This window comes from Mesoplodon bidens (genome assembly GCF_964165515.1).
Source record: "Mesoplodon bidens genome assembly, chromosome: 1".
NCBI lineage: Eukaryota > Metazoa > Chordata > Mammalia > Artiodactyla > Ziphiidae > Mesoplodon > Mesoplodon bidens.
Genome location: NC_138176.1, coordinates 38402164 through 38419996, shown reverse-complemented (window position 1 = coordinate 38419996; position 17833 = coordinate 38402164). Strand labels below are relative to the sequence as shown.

At 40.2% G+C, this 17833-nt stretch overlaps 1 protein-coding gene across 2 annotated transcripts in view; it reads right to left on the bottom strand.

Moving 5' to 3' along the window:
• The window catches only part of SLC16A12 (solute carrier family 16 member 12), a 91071-nt gene that overhangs the window by 14167 nt on the left and 59071 nt on the right, over positions 1-17833 (bottom strand). Inside the window, exon 2 of one of the 2 annotated variants that reach the window (XM_081251777.1) lies at positions 10931-11179. In XM_081251777.1, the coding sequence (XP_081107903.1) occupies positions 10931-11040 (110 nt within the window). In that variant the 5' untranslated portion in view covers positions 11041-11179. Of the gene's footprint in view, positions 1-1881; positions 2402-10930; positions 11180-17833 lie in introns of those variants that run through there. The other variant, XM_081251778.1, reaches the window with a different exon arrangement.

Sequence of the window (17833 nt, the reverse complement as noted above, 5' to 3'; positions counted from 1 at the left end):
AAATTCACAATATAAAGTTAAATAAAAAAGTAAGTTACAAAATAGCTCATATAGTAAGGGCTTATTTTTATAAAAATGTACTTCATGTAACTAGAAAAAGCCTGAAAGCATATAAACCAAACTGTATCCAGTCATTATATGTGCATGGTGAGGTTATAAATGATTTTTTTGTCTTTATTCTGCATTTTGAATTATTTTACAGTGAACCTGATTTCTTATACAATCAGAAATTTATCTGTGTGTGTGTATATACATATGTATGGGGGTGTATATATAGAGACAGAGACAGAAACAGAGACAGAGAAATTTTTATGCTGGAAAATAGCTAATTACTTAGGGAAAACAAGACATAAGTGATCCAGAAGCAATAGTTTGGAATGAACCGCACACAGATAATTCAGGACAGGAAGCTTTTAGAGCTCCGTGATAGCAGGGAAAGAGTTCAGGCCTTGCAGCTTGGAGATGAGATAGGAGGATATCTGTCTCCTTGGATAGGACCACATTCCAACTCATTATGCTTCAGCAGCCCCTAATAACCTGTTCTTTTACTCTCTCTTTCCTCTCCAGTTGCTGCTGGATGGAAAAGTGAGTGATGGAAAAGTTAAAGAAGGGGGAAGAGGATCAGGGTGAATCAGGACTGCTGTGTTATGAAGGTCCAGCTTCATGGGCATACAACCTACACAGTCGCACAGAATCTGGCACTCAGAAGCATTAAACTTGGTTTAACTCAGCTGTCACTGTCTTAAAATTCCTAATAATTTTATCTTTGAATTTGCATTCTGTAAGTGAAGTCCAATGGGACAACGAAGCATGCATGTGAGCAGAGAGCTCCGGATTCTTCAGTCTGCAATTCTGTGCTTTTCCATTTGCACATAGTCTTAGAGATGCCCCAGGGCACAGAATTCCAGTAGACTCTTGTGTGGGAGTCCAGTAAGACTCAGACTGAGTACCAGGTAAGTGTGTTACACCTACAACTGAGTGAGCATGTGCACAGGGGAGTGAGAGAGACCATGCTTTCCTTTCAAACCAAAACTTGCTTCAAATGCAGAAGAAGGCAATGGTGTTTTAAGAAAGACAAAGGGCCAAGGATTCCTATCAGATCCTTTCTTACTCATGTTGCTTCTCTGGATTAGCTGATCGCTTATGCTGAAAATGATGACACAGAAGGAATGTAAAAGGTAGGGCTACCGGTAATATAAAGATGAACGGCAGATTTGTGCTACTAATTTAACATTTCCATTTTCTTTACTCAGAACAACACTAAATAGTAAATTTTAAACACTGTGAAAAACTGAGACCACTGAAAAAAGGAAAAGCTTCCCATTTTAGTACGTTTACCAGCCCTTTTTTTCCTGCCTTTTGATCAAGGGGTCCTGCATTTTCATCTCGCACCAGGCCCTGTAATTATGTTGCCAGTCCTGGTGATAAGAAAGAGAAAAGGGACGGTATAGGGCAGCGATCCCCAACCTTCTCGGCACCAGGGACCAGGGACCGGTTTCGTGAAGACAAATTTTCCACGAAGGGGGGCGGGGTGGGGTGAGGTGGGGAATAGCTCAGGAGGCAATGCGGGCGATGGGGAGCGGCAGATGAAGCTTCGCTCACTCTCACCCTGCTCACCTCGTGCTGCGCAGCCCTGTTCCTAACCGGCCGCGGGCTGGTATCTGTCCGCAGCCCGGGGGTTGGAGACCCCTGGTATAGGGTGCTAAATTCTAAGTCCCAGAAGGTATTGGGATGGAGTTTGATGTACAGAGTACGGAGAGGGATCAACACTTGTGGAAGGAAGAGGACGGGAGCAGGATTAGGCAGAGAGAGCTGGGCAAACAGATGTAGGCCTGACAGGCCTCAGCCAATCCCCAGGGAAATGGGAGGGGCTTTACGCACCTCCCTCCGTCAATCATTGGATATGGGCCCCGCTGGAGGGGCGAGCTCTCGGGAGAGGCAGCTCTGCGCAGGTGAGGGGGACCCTGCGGACACTGACAGCTGCAAGCTGCCTGCTGATGTTCACCCTGTAGCTGAGGCCCTCCGGATGGCACACCTCCGTATTCACCAGAGTCCCGTTCTTGTCCTCCACGCTGAGCACTGTATGGGATGATATCTATCAAAGGGACATCAAAAGTTGTCCTTCCGGGCTTCCCTGGTGGCGCAGTGGTTGAGAGTCCACCTGCCGATGCAAGGGACACGGGTTCGGGCCCGGTCCGGGAAGATCCCACATGCCGCGGAGCGGCTGGGCCCGTGAGCCATGGCCGCTGAGCCTGCGCATCCGGAGCCTGTGCTCCATAATGGAAGAGGCCACAACAGTGAGAGGCCCGCGTATGGAAAAAAAAAAAAAAAAAGTTGTCCTTCCCCTTCCACTGATTTAAGAAACCAGACAACGTGCTATAGTAGATCCGATGCTAGGTTAATAATTATATCAGAGTTTGGAGTACTGAAACATAGTCACAATGAAAATGCAGAGAATGATAACATAAACTACCCGGCTGAGTATATAAATTTAAATTTAATTAAAATATTGCAGAACTTTTTCTAAAGCATGAGCTAACTGCAACAGGCTTATACTAGTTTTAATTTGGTACAATAATAACAGGAAACTCTACGATGTTTCTTAACATCCTAAAGATTGCTAGACTAGTACAAAAAGTCTATTATTTTCTCCTAACCACTAGGCCTTCGATTTAAGTGAATAATGATTTCTTGGATATAGCCTCAGTATCAAAATAGTTAAGTTATCCTTAGCCCAGGGTTTCTCAATCGAAGCACTACTGACATTTCAGACCTGATAACTCTTTGTCCTGGGGGCTGTCCTGTGCGTTGCAGGATGTTTAGCAGCGTCACTGGCCTCTGCTCAGAGTGTTTCCAGACACTGCCAAAGGTCCCCCCGGAGAGCAAAGTCAGCCTGTTTAGGACCACTGATCTAATCAACTATCAAATTCTGCTTATTCTACCTTATACATATCTTTCAAATGATGCCAAGGAGCTCCATTGCCTTTATCATTTATCATTCATGACAACACTTCTCTCCTGGACTACAGCCAAAACCCTCCTAACTGATTTTCCTGAATTCACACTTGGCTACCTTCAGTATATTCTACACTCCATGGTCCAAGTGTCCTCGTCACTAGAACACAAATCAGATCCTGATGCTTCACACTTTTTTTTTTTTTTTTTTTTTGCGATACGCAGGCCTCTCACTGTTGTGGCCTCTCCCCTTGTGGAGCACAAGCTCCGGACGTGCAGGCTCAGCGGCCATGGCTCATGGGCCCAGCCGCTCTGCAGCATGTGGGATCTTCCTGGACTGGGGCACGAACCCGTGTCCCCTGCATCGGCAGGCGGACTCTCAACCACTGCGCCACCAGGGAAGCCCGCTTCAAACTTTTTAACATGACTTATGAGACCCTGCATAAGTTGGTCCTTCTTAGCATCTCTCCTTTCTTCCCATCTGGTGCATTCCTCACTTCAGAGAGACTGAACTTCTTTCTACAACTTTTGACATACCACACATGCTTTTTCACACCTCTGAGCATTTTTTTTTCTAGGATGATCTCCCAGCCTCCCTCATTCTTTTAATCTCAAGATAATAGTCAACTCCTCCAGGAAGGCCTCCTTGACTACCTGAGTCTGGGCTTGATACCTTTTTTAAGTATTTCCACTACATGCTGGACCCTTACCACACTGTGTGGCGATGTTCTTTGCATTTGTTTGTCAAATTCTCCACTAGACTCTTGCTCTGTGACAGCAAAGACCATGTCTGTCTTATCTTGCATTGAATCCCAAATATCTAGTACCATAGCTTCCTTAAACATTGTTCAAGGTTCAAGGTATGAAAGGAAGGAAATTAGGAGGGAAGGCAGGCTGAGAGTTGCTAGAGAAGTGACTGGAAGATAAAGAAGTGAAATGGTTGAGTAGCAACTTCAAGAACGTGAATGAGAAAGGAAGAGGAAGAACGGATGGCAGCTATGTAGGAGCACGTGGCTAGATACGGTACAGTAGAGGTGTGAAGAATCTGAGTTTATAAGCTGAGAGAAAGAATTAGTAAAAGAGAGATGCAGAAGTTGGAAATGTGGAAGAACATAGGACAACTAAGAGGAAAGCACCCCAAATGATAATAAGATATTTTGGTGTTGTAAATCATAATCTCTTCTCTCCACTAAATTGTTTTGGGGGGTTTAATACTTGTGGGACTATGTTTATTTCTTGTGAGTTTTTTTACCTTGTTCTGTTGTTTTGTTTTCTGTTTGATGGGTTTTTTCCAACTGATTTGACTAGTCATATCAAACTGTAGGTATGTAAGATTCAGAAGTAACACCTGAGATTCTTGCCCAAACATGTGAGTAGGCTTGTCAGAGGTAAAATTTAATAACCACATACATATGCTTCTTTTTTTAATATATAAATTTATTTATTTATTTATTTTTGGCTGTGTTGGGTCTTTGTTGCCGCGTGTATACTTTCTCTAGTTGCGGTGAGCAGGGGCTACTCTTTGTTGCGGTGCGCGGCCTTCTCATTGCAGTGGCTTCCCTTGTTGTGGAGCACAGGCTCTAGGCGCGTGGGCTTCAGTAGTTGTGGCATGTGGGCTCAGTAGTTGTGGCTCACGGGCTCTAGAGCGAAGGCTCACTAGTTGTGGCACATGGGCTTAGTTGCTCCGCGGCATGTGGGATCATCCCGGACCAGGGCTCAAACCCGTATCCCTTGCACTGGCAGGTGGATTCTTAACCACTGTGCCACCAGGGAAGTCCCACATGCTTCTGAATGACTGTGACTTTTATGAAATATGGGAAGAATTATTGTATTTTAATTTGTTCTCCAAAAGGAAAGGACTGTGGAAGTTTTCAAATGGTAAAGTTTCATGATTTATGCCTTCTAAACACAGGCATGACCTTAAAGCAAACAAATTTTATTGGGAGCACATGAGCTTCTCACTTTAGAAATTATTTTTGTTGTCCCTTGGAATATTTGTGCATCTGACAGATGTCAGGAGAACTCGGTTCTGATCTCTGATTCCTGTGCTGAATAACTGAGAGTTTTGATGAAGCTTCTTAATCCCTCAGGGTCTTGGTTTCCTCATCTATAAATTAAGCATTTGGGGAAGCATGACTGTATCAGTCAGAGTGGATTAGATCATGCTGCAATAGCGAACAACTCTGAACATCCTTCAGGGGTTGACAGGTTTTGTTCATAATATCACCCAAGTGTTGTTTGTTACAATGTTCTCAAAGATGCTTTCTCTCAAGAGGTCAACATACTTGCTGTCTCTATCTTGTCACTCTGCTATAAAATTCTTCTCTGGTAGAGTTGGAGGCTGACAACATCTGATATTTGGTAAAGACTTTTTCTGGTTGATGAAGTTATCCACTAAGTCAATGCAGTAAGTAATCCACTGGACAGTGTAGCCCAGTGGGTAAAAGCACTGCCACTTACTCACTGTGTGACTTTGGATACATTATTCAACATCTGTGTGTTATTATAAGGATTAAATGACTTAATCAATGAAGAGTGCTTGGAATAATGCCAACAAGCACAGAGTAAGTGCTCAGCTAACATTAGCAATTATTTACAGGAATTCAGCTGCTGTTAAAAGAGCTCCACAGTTCCACAGGATTCTAGACATCTATTGCAATTAAGTTAATTTAGACCCAGAAGACTTAGAGAAAAATAGGTCTCAGAGCTGGGTGTTTTCTTTAAACATTTAAAATAAGTGTTGTTTTGCAAGTATCAACTTCAATTCATCAATTTACTAATAGAATGTCATGTAATTACACTAGGAAATATGATTCTTTCTTTTATATAAATTTATTTATTTATTTATTTTTGGCTGCATTCGGTCTTCGCTGCTGTGTGCGGGTTTTCTCTAGCTGCAGCGAGCAGGGGCTACTCTTCATTGTGGTATGAGGGCTTCTCATTGCGGTGGCTTCTCTTGTTGTGGAGTACAGGCTCTAGGCACATGGGCTTCAGTAGTTGTGGCACATGGGCTCAGTAGTTGTGGCTCATGGGCTCTAGAGCGAAGGCTCACTAGCTGTGGCACATGGGCTTAGTTGCTCTGCGGCATGTCGGATCGTCCCAGACCAGGGCTCAAACCTATGTCCCCTGCATTGGCAGGCGGATTCTTAACCACTGTGCCACGAGGGAAGTCCTGAAATATGATTCTTAACATAGATAATGTGTTTGGTAACAAGATGTCTTGAAGAAAAAATATGCAAGCAATGCACATTAACAAACAGAGGGAGTAAATAAATAAGAATGACTACTTTAATAGCCTGCACAACTTTAAGCTTATATAAATTTTATGTGTAAGGAAGCATCATCAGTTACAAGGTAAGAGTGAAATATGATTTTTAAATGCCCTGGATTATAAATGGTAGCATTGTCTGTAAAGCAAAACCCAGCAAGCAATATAAATGTCCATCAAAAAAATGTTTTAAATAAATTATGGAAACATCCATATGGTGAAATTTTAAGCACCTACCTTTCAGTGAGGTAGAGCCATATGTGCTGATATGGAAATATTTCCAAAATATATTATTAAGCAAAAAAAAAGAAGTTCAAAACAGTGTGTATAATATGATCCCATTGGTGTAAATGAAAAGAACATGCTTTATATATGGACATAAGGTTTTTAAAAAAATTTCTGGACAGATCTCAAGAAACTATTTATGAGATTAACTTTAGGCAGTGAAACAGGGATTCAGGAAGTGAGGAGAAAAAGGCTTTATCTTATATGTTTCTATATTGTTTGAATTTTTACCTTCCAGATGTATGGTTTAACTTTTAAGCATATTATTTAAATCAAAGAGAAGGGAGCACTCCCAAACTCATTTTATGAGACCAGCATTATCCTAATACCAAAACCAGAAAAGGACACTACTAGAAAAGAAAACTACAGGCCAATATTCCTGATGAGTACAGATGTAAAAATTCTCAATAAAATACTAGCAAACTGAATTGGCAGCATATTAAGAGGATCATTCACCAGGTTCAAGTGGAATTTATTCCTGGGATGCAAGGATGGTTCAACATACACAAATCAATCAGTGTGACACATCATATTAATAGAATGAAAGAAATGAATTGTATGATCATCTCAATAGACACAGAAAAAGCATTTGACAAAATTCAACATCCATTTATGATAAAAACTCTTAACAAATCAGGCATGGAAGGAACATATCTCAGCATAATAAAGCCATAAGTCACAAGCCCACAGCTAATATCATGCTCAATGGTAAAAGGCTGAAAGATTTTCTTCTAAAATGAGGAACAAGACAAGGATGGCCACTCTCATCACTCCTATTCAACATAGTCCTAGAAGTCCTAGCCTTGGCAATCAGGCAAGAAAAATTAATAAAAGGTATTAGAATTGTAAAGGAAGAAGTAAAATTGTCTCTATTTGCAGATGATATGATTTTATATATAGAAAATCCTAAAGACACAACCAAAAGGCTCTTAGGTCTAATCAATGAACTCAGTAAGTTGCCAGATATAAAATTAACATACAAAAATCAGTAGTCTTTGTATACACTAACAATAAAATTTCTGAAAAAGAAATAAAGAAATTGATCCCATTTACAATAGCATCAAATACAGTAAATTTAACTAAGGGCATGAAAGATCTCTATGCTGAAAACTACAAGACTTCAGTGAAAGAAACTGAAGAAGACACAAATAAATGGAAAGATATCCCATGTTTGTGGACTGGAAGAATTAACATTATTAAAATGTCAACACTATCAAAAGCCATCTATATATTCAATGCAATTCCTATCAAGAATCCAATGGCATTTTTTACAGACGTGGATAAAACACTCTTAAAATGTATATGGAACCACAAATGACCCTAAATAGCCAAAGAAATCCTAAGAAAGAGGTATCACACTTCCTGATTTCTAACTATAATATAAAGCTGTAGTCATCAAAACAGTTTGGTACTTGCATAAAAACAGACAAATAAACCAGTGGAACAGAACTGAGAACCCAGAAATAAACCTAAGCATCAACTAATGTTTGAAAAGGGAGCCAAGAATATTCAATGGAGAAAAGACAGTCTCTTCAGTAAATAGTGCTGAGATAATTGGATATTCACATGTAAAAGAATAAAACTAGACCCATATTTTAGACCACTCACAAAAATTACCTTGAAATGGATTTAAGGATTAAATGTAAGACCCAAAACTATGAAACTACTAGAAGAAAACATAGGAATAAAGTTCCTCAACATGGATCTTGGTAATGATTTTTTGGATATGTCACCTAAAACACAAGTAACAAAATAAAAAAAATAAACAAGCAGGACTACATCAAACTAAAGAGCTTCTGCACAGCAAAAGAAACCATCAACAAAGTGAAAAGAATGGGAAAAAATATTTGCAAACCACATATCTGATAAAGGGTTAATATCCAAAACACACAAAGAATGCACACAACTCAACGGTAAAAAACCAAATAACCCAATTTAAGAAATGAGCAAAGGACCTAAATAGACATTTCTTCAAAGAAGATATACTAAAGACCAACAGGTACATGAAAAGATGCTCAACGTCACTAGTTGTTAGGGAAATGCAAGTTAAAACCACAATGAGCTATTACCTCACACCTGTTAAAATAGTCATCATTAAAAAGATAAGAGATAACAAATGCTGGTATGGATGCAGAGAAAAGGGAACCCTTATGCACTGTTGATGGGACTGTAAATTGGTACAGCCACCATAGAAAAGAGTAGGGATAAAAATAGAACTACCATGTGATCCAGATATTCCACTGTTGGGAATAGATCCAAAGAAAATGAAAGCACTAACTAGAAAAGATATCTGCACCCCCATGCTCATAGCAGCATGATTTTTAATAGCCAAGACATGGATGGATGAATGGATAAAGAAGGTGTGGTATGTATATACAATGGAATATTATTCAGCCAGAAAAAACGAGGAAATCCTACCATTTGCAATAATATGAACAGACTTTGAAGGCATTCTGCTAAGTGAAATAAGTTAGAGAGAGAAAGACAAATACTGTATAATCTTAAATATATGTGGAATTTAAAGCAACAACCAAGCACTTATAAAAAGAGATCAGACTTATGGTTACCAAGGCAGGGGGTGGGGAGGGGAAGGGAATTGGAGGAAGGTGGTCAAAAAATACAAACTTCCAGTTATAAGATAAATAAGTACTAGGGATGTCATGAACAATATGATGACTACAGCTAACACTGTTGTATGATATATAGGAAAGTTGTTAAGAGAATAAATCCTAGGAGTTCTCATCATGAAGAGAAAATTTTTTTCTTTTTTCTTTTCTTTCCTTTTTATTGTAGTTATATGAGAAGACGGATGTTAGCTGAACCTATAGTATATGTAAATCAAATCATCATGCTTACAAACCATTATACATAAAATAGATAGATAACAAGGTCCTAATGTAGAGCACATGGAACTAAATTCAATATTCTGTAATAAACCAAAATGGAAAAGAATATATATATTCAGTTATATATATATATATACACACACACACACACATAAAAAAAAATGAACCTCTTTGCTGTACACCAGAAACTAACACAACACTGTAAATCAACTATACTTCAATAAAAAAAATCATGCTGTGTGCCTTAAAATTATATAGCGATGAATGTCAATTAGTTCTCAATAAAACTGGAAAAAGAATTAACTGCCCAGTAGGCACTGATCCTCTCAATTGACAAATCACCGTGCAGGCTGCTTTCCTTGTCTCTGTCTCCAGTTCTCTTGGCTGCTTCCTGGTGTGTCACCCTTTTCTCCTCTGAGCCTATTGTGCTCAGGTATCCTCCTCTCAGCCTCTCCCAGGAACCTCTGAAAACAGGCCTTTGCTGCCAGCCACCATCCTCTCTTCTGGTTCCCAGCTGCCCTTCTTATAAAAGCACTAAGCTCACTTCTAGAACTTTCCTCTCATGGGAATGATGAAAGCTTCCACATGTAAGAACCAAGATGAAAGAGATGCCTTTTAACTCTATGACCTCCTCACTCCCAGAACACAAGATCCATAATCTAGACGGGAGAAAAATCAGACTCAACCATCATATTATTTTAAACAAATCTACAGTTTATTTTGACACATGATCAACGAATCCTTATTGTAGCAAAAACAAACATCCTGCTTCTTTCCTGCATTATCTATTTGCTGTGGGGGGAACATCGATGCTTTTATTGATGATGCCATCAAGTGAAGTTATGTAGTGCAAATCAGTTTCTTCGGCTGCCAAGGGAGTGTTGCCAGAGAAGAGCAACAGAGTTCAATTTGAATGAAGGCACCTCTAGAGGAGAGAGCTAGCACATGCAGATTTCAAGTGTGGCTTTATTCCAAATGTAAATGAGATGAATGCATCTCAGTGTACGCACGTTTAACTTAAGTATAGTCAAGGCTATGCCCTTGGGTAAAAGGAAAAGAGGAAACATGACCAAATGAGATGAGAGAATCCCTGTATTTATGCTCTTTCTCTCCTTCAACCTAGAAATCAGCCTCCACTACCACAGCCAAGTGCAAAATGAAGCAAAAGAATTTAAACTCTAGGCTTTAAGCTTCCAACGGCTCAGTATTCTGGTGAGCTGAGAGGTTTTCAAGGACTATTTTGAGCTTATATATTTGTCCTTTGTGGGATGAGCTGCTTGTGAAAAGAAATGTCTGGCATAGCCATAATATTTAGCTGAAAAATGTCCTAACACTCCAGGTTTATGTGTCAGAGATTATAAGAGACCACTATCCATGACTTTTAAGTGTCAGAAAATCACATTCCTTGCGAAGAAAAAGATATCCGAGCATTCAAAGGAAATGCACACACACGAACAAAGCATATAGTTGCACATATATTTTCACAATGACAGGTTCAGAACTAGAATGAAGCCGACTTAGAAAAAAAGACAAGCCAGGTCATCTGATAATAAATCGAGAAGAAAGTCCCACCTACCTGGTTACTGCCCGGGTGCAGATGGTAACAAGAAAACAGCCAGCCACAATCATCCAGCCCCACCCTCCATCCGGTGGGGACGTAGACCGAGCTCTATTTACTTTTGCCATGGTTTCAGTTCTTTTTTCTTCTTTTCCAAGTTATTCCAACAGCCCAGTTATGATCTTGGAAGGGTCTGCTGTCCAGTGATTTCCTGTTGGCATTCAAGACTGGCATAGAGTGCTACCTGGAACATGGGTTACTGGCCATCTAAAACCAAAAATCAGGACATAGTTGTATTTTATTGCCATATCCAAAGATAGTTTTTCACTTGGAGAAAATGATTATTACTTTCCTGTTAAATATGATTATTTGTTAACTATGAATACTGGCCTGGTGCAAAGACCATTAGTTGTCCTTGGAACCTCTCCCCCCTTCTTTTTTTAATAACAGATCTTCTCGACTTTTAGCCAAATCCATGACGACAGTTTGGATACCATACCTTGAAGGTAGATGTGGCAACGTGGTTTAGTCTAGACTAAAGGGATATGAGCAAAATAATACATGCCACTTCGGGTTCCTCAGCTCAAAGGCAAAGGCACTTTCTTAAGACTTCCACCACCTCCTTTCCCATAGACTGGAATGTGGATGTGGGGATGAGACAGTTCCTACCACACAGGCCCAGACATCGCCCTAGGGGCTGGCAGAGCTACAGAACAGAAGGAGCCTGGGTCCTCAAACGACTCTGTGGGGAAGAGGTGCCTCTCCAGCTCCTGACTTCACACACCCCTCACTGTTACACCAAACTTAAATAAGCCTCAGCTTTATTTGAAGCTCTCCATTCTGGAGTCTTTCTGTTACAACAGCTTAGGCTATGTCTTAATTATTATACTGAATGATTCTGACGGTAACTGCATTGGCCTTTCTGACCAAGAATGCTATAATTCTTAGATGGAAAAAATTGAAGCAAGAAGAGAATGAAAAATAAGTGAAACAGAATAGAAAGCCCAGAAGCTAGCACATAATAATTCAATACAACTAAATAAGGTAGCAAAGAGGGATGGGGAAAAAAAGGATTATTTGCTACCTCGCGTTACAACTCTCCGTTTAATTCTTTTTTTAAAAAAATAAACTTATTTATTTTATTTATTTTTGGCTGCACTGGGTCTTCGTTGCTGTGTGTGGGCTTTCTCTAGTTGCGGCAAGCAGGGGCTACTCTTCGTTGCGGTGCGTGTGCTTCTCATTGCAGTGGCTTCAGTAGTTGTGGTGCACAGGCTCCAGGGCATGTGGGCTTCAGTAGTTGTGGTGCACGGGCTCAGTAGTTGTGGCTCGCGGGCTCTAGAGCGCAGGCTCAGTAGTTGTGGTGCATGGGCTTAGTTGCTCCACAGCGTGTGGGATCTTCCCGGACCGGGGCTCGAACCTGTGTCCCCTGCATTGGCAGGTGGACTCTCAACCACTGTGCCACCAGGGAAGTCCCTCCATTTAGTTCTTAACCTTCTAGATAGATCAGAGTTAAATGTAAAAAAGAAGTCATTTAAAATCTAGGAGAAAACATATGCAAATAATTATCTAACCTCTGGATGGGAAAAGGACTCCCTGAGATGTAAAGTGATGTTAACAAACCAAGGGAAAATTTTGTTGATTTGTCTAAATTAAAATTTAACATGTCTATACACCAAAACATGTAATAAATAAGACGAAAAGGTAAACCATAGACTTGGGGAAAAAAATAAGCAACACATGATTCAAAGAAGTAATATCTGCAACATTAATTCATTCAACTACCAACACTTATGGAGCATCTAATGTGTGTTAGGCGTTATTCCGGACACCAAGGATTCAGTGACAAGCAAGACACACACAGCTCCTTGTGGTAGACAGAGTCTCAGCTACCCCTATGGTCTCACATCCTGCTGTTCTTGTTGTGTAATCCCTTCCACTGAGTGTGGGTGGGACCTGTGACTTGCTTCTAACCAGAATACAGCACAGGTGATGGCACATGACTCCCATGATTAGGTCATGCTGAATAAGACTCAGCCCTGCTAGCCGACTCTCACTCTCCTGCTGGCCTTGAAGAAGCAGGCCGCTGTGTTGCACACTGCCATGGAGAAGGCCATGTGGCAGGGAACTATGGGTAGCCAGTAGGAGCTGAGGACAGCCTCAAAAAGCTAAAGTGACAGCCAAAAGCTAAAGCTCTCAGTCCTACAACAGAAGGAAATGAATTCTGCCAACCAAGTGAGCTAGGAAGCAGATTTTTTTCCCTAGTTGAGCCTCCAGTTGAGAACACACTCTGGCTGACACTTTGATGGCAGCTTTGTGAGACCCTGCGCCAAGCCAGCCAGGCCCAACTAAACGAGGCCTGAATGTGGTCCCACAAGAACTGTGAGATCAAGTGTTTCGTATGGTATACTTTGGCATGTCAATCAAGCTTCTTAATTACAGTTAGGGATGAATTTTTTAAGAGACTAAATCAGAGTTTTAACAGGTGATTTCTCCACTGGATTGAGCCAATCACCCAATTTGAGGTACAATTTTATAATGATCACCAGAAGAAATTTTAAATAATATTAATTAAATGAAACACCAGGGACTTCCCTGGTGGTCCAGTGGCTAAGACTCTGCGCACTCAATGCAGGAGGCCCAGGTTTGATCCCTGGTCAGGGAACTAGATCCTGCATGCTGCAACTAAGAGTTTGAATGCTGCAACTAAGACCCAGCGCAGCCAAATAAATAAATAAATAAAATGAATAGTAAAAAAAAAAAAAAGATCTGCTCTTTATAAATAAATAAATAAAACATCATTTCAAATATGACTAAGCATACATTGTTTGGTGACCATAGACCATGCACCACCTGGTAAATTATGGACAAACCAAACTGTCTAATAAAGAAAACTTTACTTTAAAGCCACGACTTTCTCAAGAAAATGGCTCATAGTAAAACCTCGCAAGCGTTCATCTTTGAAGCCACGGGAACAAATTGGCAGCCTGTGTGTTCAGAGAACAAATGCAGAGCAAAGATAGTCAGCCGAAAGCAACAAGAGTGATTCCACGTAGACCACTTAGGTTTGTTCACTTTCAAGACCTGGAAGTGCCTCCCTTTTCATCTTAATTGGCCATCCTGTGAATGTGGGGAGACTGACAAAGGAGATGGACTGAATGGCTGGAGAGTATAAATCCATCAGAAGTATTAGAAGAGCAGTATTGTTACAAATATTAAGCCTACCAATTGACAGAAAGTCAAAATTATTATTTGAAATGGTAATATTGTTAATCACTGGCCTAGGGACAGAGTCATAGCCAAAGCACTGGGCTAAGTGAAAATGACAATATGGAGGTAGCTTTTCAGACCATCCATAGGCCACATTGCTATGAAGCAGCGTTATAGACAGTATCTCATTTAATTCTTACAACAACCATAGATGGTAGGTATTATTATCCCTATTTTACAGATACCGTAACTCAGACTAGAGAGATGCAGTAATTTTCCTAATTATTATTATCACTACCAAGGAGCAGAAATGGGATATGAACCCTAGTCTTACTTTTCCTAACCAATACCCTATACTACTTGCACTACTTTTCCTTATTCCTTGATGTAAATTCATATACATTTTAACCTAATCATACGCATATAATTCTCGCTGAAGGCACACCAGTAGGACGTTAATTGCAGCCTGATGCAGCTAGAAATACAGTTCTTTAAATGGTACCATTGGCATTTCCCTGAAACATGCCTAAGGTCACTGACTTGATCAGCTAAGGAACTCTCCCTGATTTCAAAACAACCAGAGGAGTCTCCGACACTCTGGAGCTTAAGGGTCAGTGCCTCCAAAACATAACTTTGTGTCATGGGTAAGTTACTTTTTTTTTTTTTTTTGGCCACACCACGCAGCATGCGGGATCTTTGTTCCTTGACCAGGGATCCAACCCGCGCCCCCTGAAGTGGAAGCGTGGAGTCTTAGCCACTGGACCGCCAGGGAAGTCATGGGTAGGTTACTTTTAATAGTCAACTACTTTCCTCCCCAATATTAAACACTCAAAGAAAAACTCATTTAAAAGATCTATCATACTTGTATTTTCACTTTAATATACACAGCCTACTGCAGCAGACAGAGCTGGTTGCCTATCCCCAATCCATAGTCCACCTCTCCTCCATTCTGTCATAGCCCTGGCTTGGTTCAGGGATCTACTCTATCTGCTCTCTCCAGCAGCCATTTGCTTCAGGGAAGGGTGGCCCAATCCATTGTTTCAGGGAATGGCTTTTGATTGGTTTCCCTTTCCCTTGTCAGTAAGTGCTTAGGGGTTAGGAGGTGAAGCAATTCCAGCCAATGAACTATGAGGGAAAGTCCTTTGGAAAAGATTTCCTTGCTCTTAAGAAAAGACGCAGGAAAGAAACAAGCCCTGCTTCTTCCTATAGACATTTTGAATCTGGATATGACACCTGGAACTACAGCCGTCACTTCTTCACCATGAAGGAAGCTAGCCTGAAGACAAAGTCAGTAAGTCGTCTTGCAGGCACAGCAGAAAGACGAAAAGAAGCTGGAACCTTAATGATGTCACTGAGCCACTAAACTAACCAATTCTGGAGCCACCCTATCTAGCTTGTTAGGTAACATAACACATTTGACTTATTGTGGGAACTAGCTGAGGTTTCTGTTACTTCGGCCAAGAGGATACAAATGGATACATGCCTGCAGACAGTGGTATGTTGAAGTCAGTATCTGCTGCCTCTCATCCCCATGCCACGTTCAGTGATGTCATATTGGTGGCTTGAAACTGGCCACGTGAGGAGTGCCTCTACCACAGAAGCCATACATTGGTAAACTACACATCCAAACTTTTTGTATCCTCTGAGACAACCAGTTGTTAAACATTTACTAGCACACCACTGCAATGTTGGGGTAATTTAAGGTGTATACGGTAAATATTTTCTATGAACTATGAAGTCAAGCCAAAGAACTAGAAAAGAATTTAAATATCTATACAGTGAGCTAGCCACTTAGCTAGCGTGTCACCTTTTAAATAAGATAATTTTTCTGTCTCATTGGGCAGGAATCAGCTAACTACAGCCCTCAAGCAAACTTTGGCCTGCGGCCTCTTTCAGTAAATAAAAGTTTACCGGAACACAACCATACCCATTTAGTTGCATTTTGTCTTTGCTTTCATGCTACAACGGCAATGGAGTAGTTGCGACGAAGTAGAAGTATTTAGTCTAGCAAAACTTAAAATAATTACTATCTGGCCTTTTACAGAGAAAGTGTGCAGACCCCTGTTCTAGGGAGATGTGATGCATTGATCTGCAGAATAAAATGCCAATATCTGGGAGGATGAGGTGGGAGAGAATCGATATTTATGGCTATGGTGGCAGAGTGAAGGGTAGAAGAACAAAAAGAACTAGCAGTCAGAGGAAGATCCGGGTCCTTCCTGGTCCTGATTCTCTATCTTATGAGTTATATGAACTCAGGCAACCTACTTTAACTCTCTGAGCCTCAGTTTTCTCATTCATAAAATGGGGCTAATGTTAGCCTTACAGAATGTTGTATGGATTAAAATGAGATAAAATATGAGGAGTACCTGCACACTACTATATATAAAATAGATAGACAATAAGGACCTACTGTATAGCACAGGAGACTATATTCAATACCTTGTAATAACCTATAATGGAAAAGAATCTGAAAAAGAATATATATATATGTATGTATGTATGTATAACTGAATCACTTTGCTGTACACCTGAAATGAACACAACATTGTAAATCAACTATACCTCAATAAAAAAAATAGTAATTGAAAAAAACCCTGATGAGTGGATAAAGAAGATGTGGTATATAATATATATACACTGGAATACACTGAGCCATAAAAAAGAATGAAATTTTGCCATTTGCAACAAGGATAGACCTGGAGGGTATTATGCGTAGTAAGCAAGTCAGACAGAGAAAGACAAATACTGTATGTTTTCACTTATATGTGGACTCTAAAAAATAAAACAAAGGAATGAATATAAAAAAACAGAAACAGACTCACAGAGAATAAACTAATGGTTACCAGCAGGGAGAGGGATGGGGGGAGTTGTAGTTAGGGGAAGGGGATTAAGAGGTACAAAGTACCAGGTGTAAAATAAATAAGATACAAGTATGTAACGTACAGCACAGGGAATATAGCAAATATTTTATGATAACTTTAAATGGAGCATAATCTATAAAAAATATCGAATCGCTACGTTGTACACCTAAAACTAATATAATATTGTAAATCAGCTATACTTCAGTATAAATCAATCAATCAATCATGAGGAGTATCTGGTACATAAACATAGATATTATTTGCCATGTGACTTAACCTGTTTTCATTTATTCATCACTCATTAATTCAGTAAACATTTATTGTGTGTCTAGTATGCATGTACTATTCTAGGAACAGGGCTTAGAGCAGTGAAGAAAATAAACAGTGGCCCTGCCTTCAGGGAGCTTACATCCTAGTGGGACAGGCAGTCAATAATCTGTTGAACAATAATTTCTGAGCCTTAGCTTCTTTGTTTGTACAAAAAAAAAAAAAAATCCCCTCTACCTACTTTGTGGGACTGTAGTTAGATTCAGATGAGAACAGTCACAAACTGGCAGCAATGAGCAAATCAAACTTCAGGACATTTTTGTTAGGCCTATAGTGTTTTTAAAATGTTTACTTTGGTTGCCACATGTAAATATGAGATTTTCCTAATGCTATAGACTGAATTTGTTCCCCTAAAATTCATATGTTGAAACCTACTCTCCAATGTGATGGTATTTGGAGGTAGGGGCCTTTGGAAAGTGATTAGGTCATGAGGGCCCTGCGTATACAGAATGGGATTAATGCCCGCTTAAAAGAGACCTCAGGGGACTTCCCTGGTGGTCCAGTGGGTAAGGCTCTGTGCTCCCAA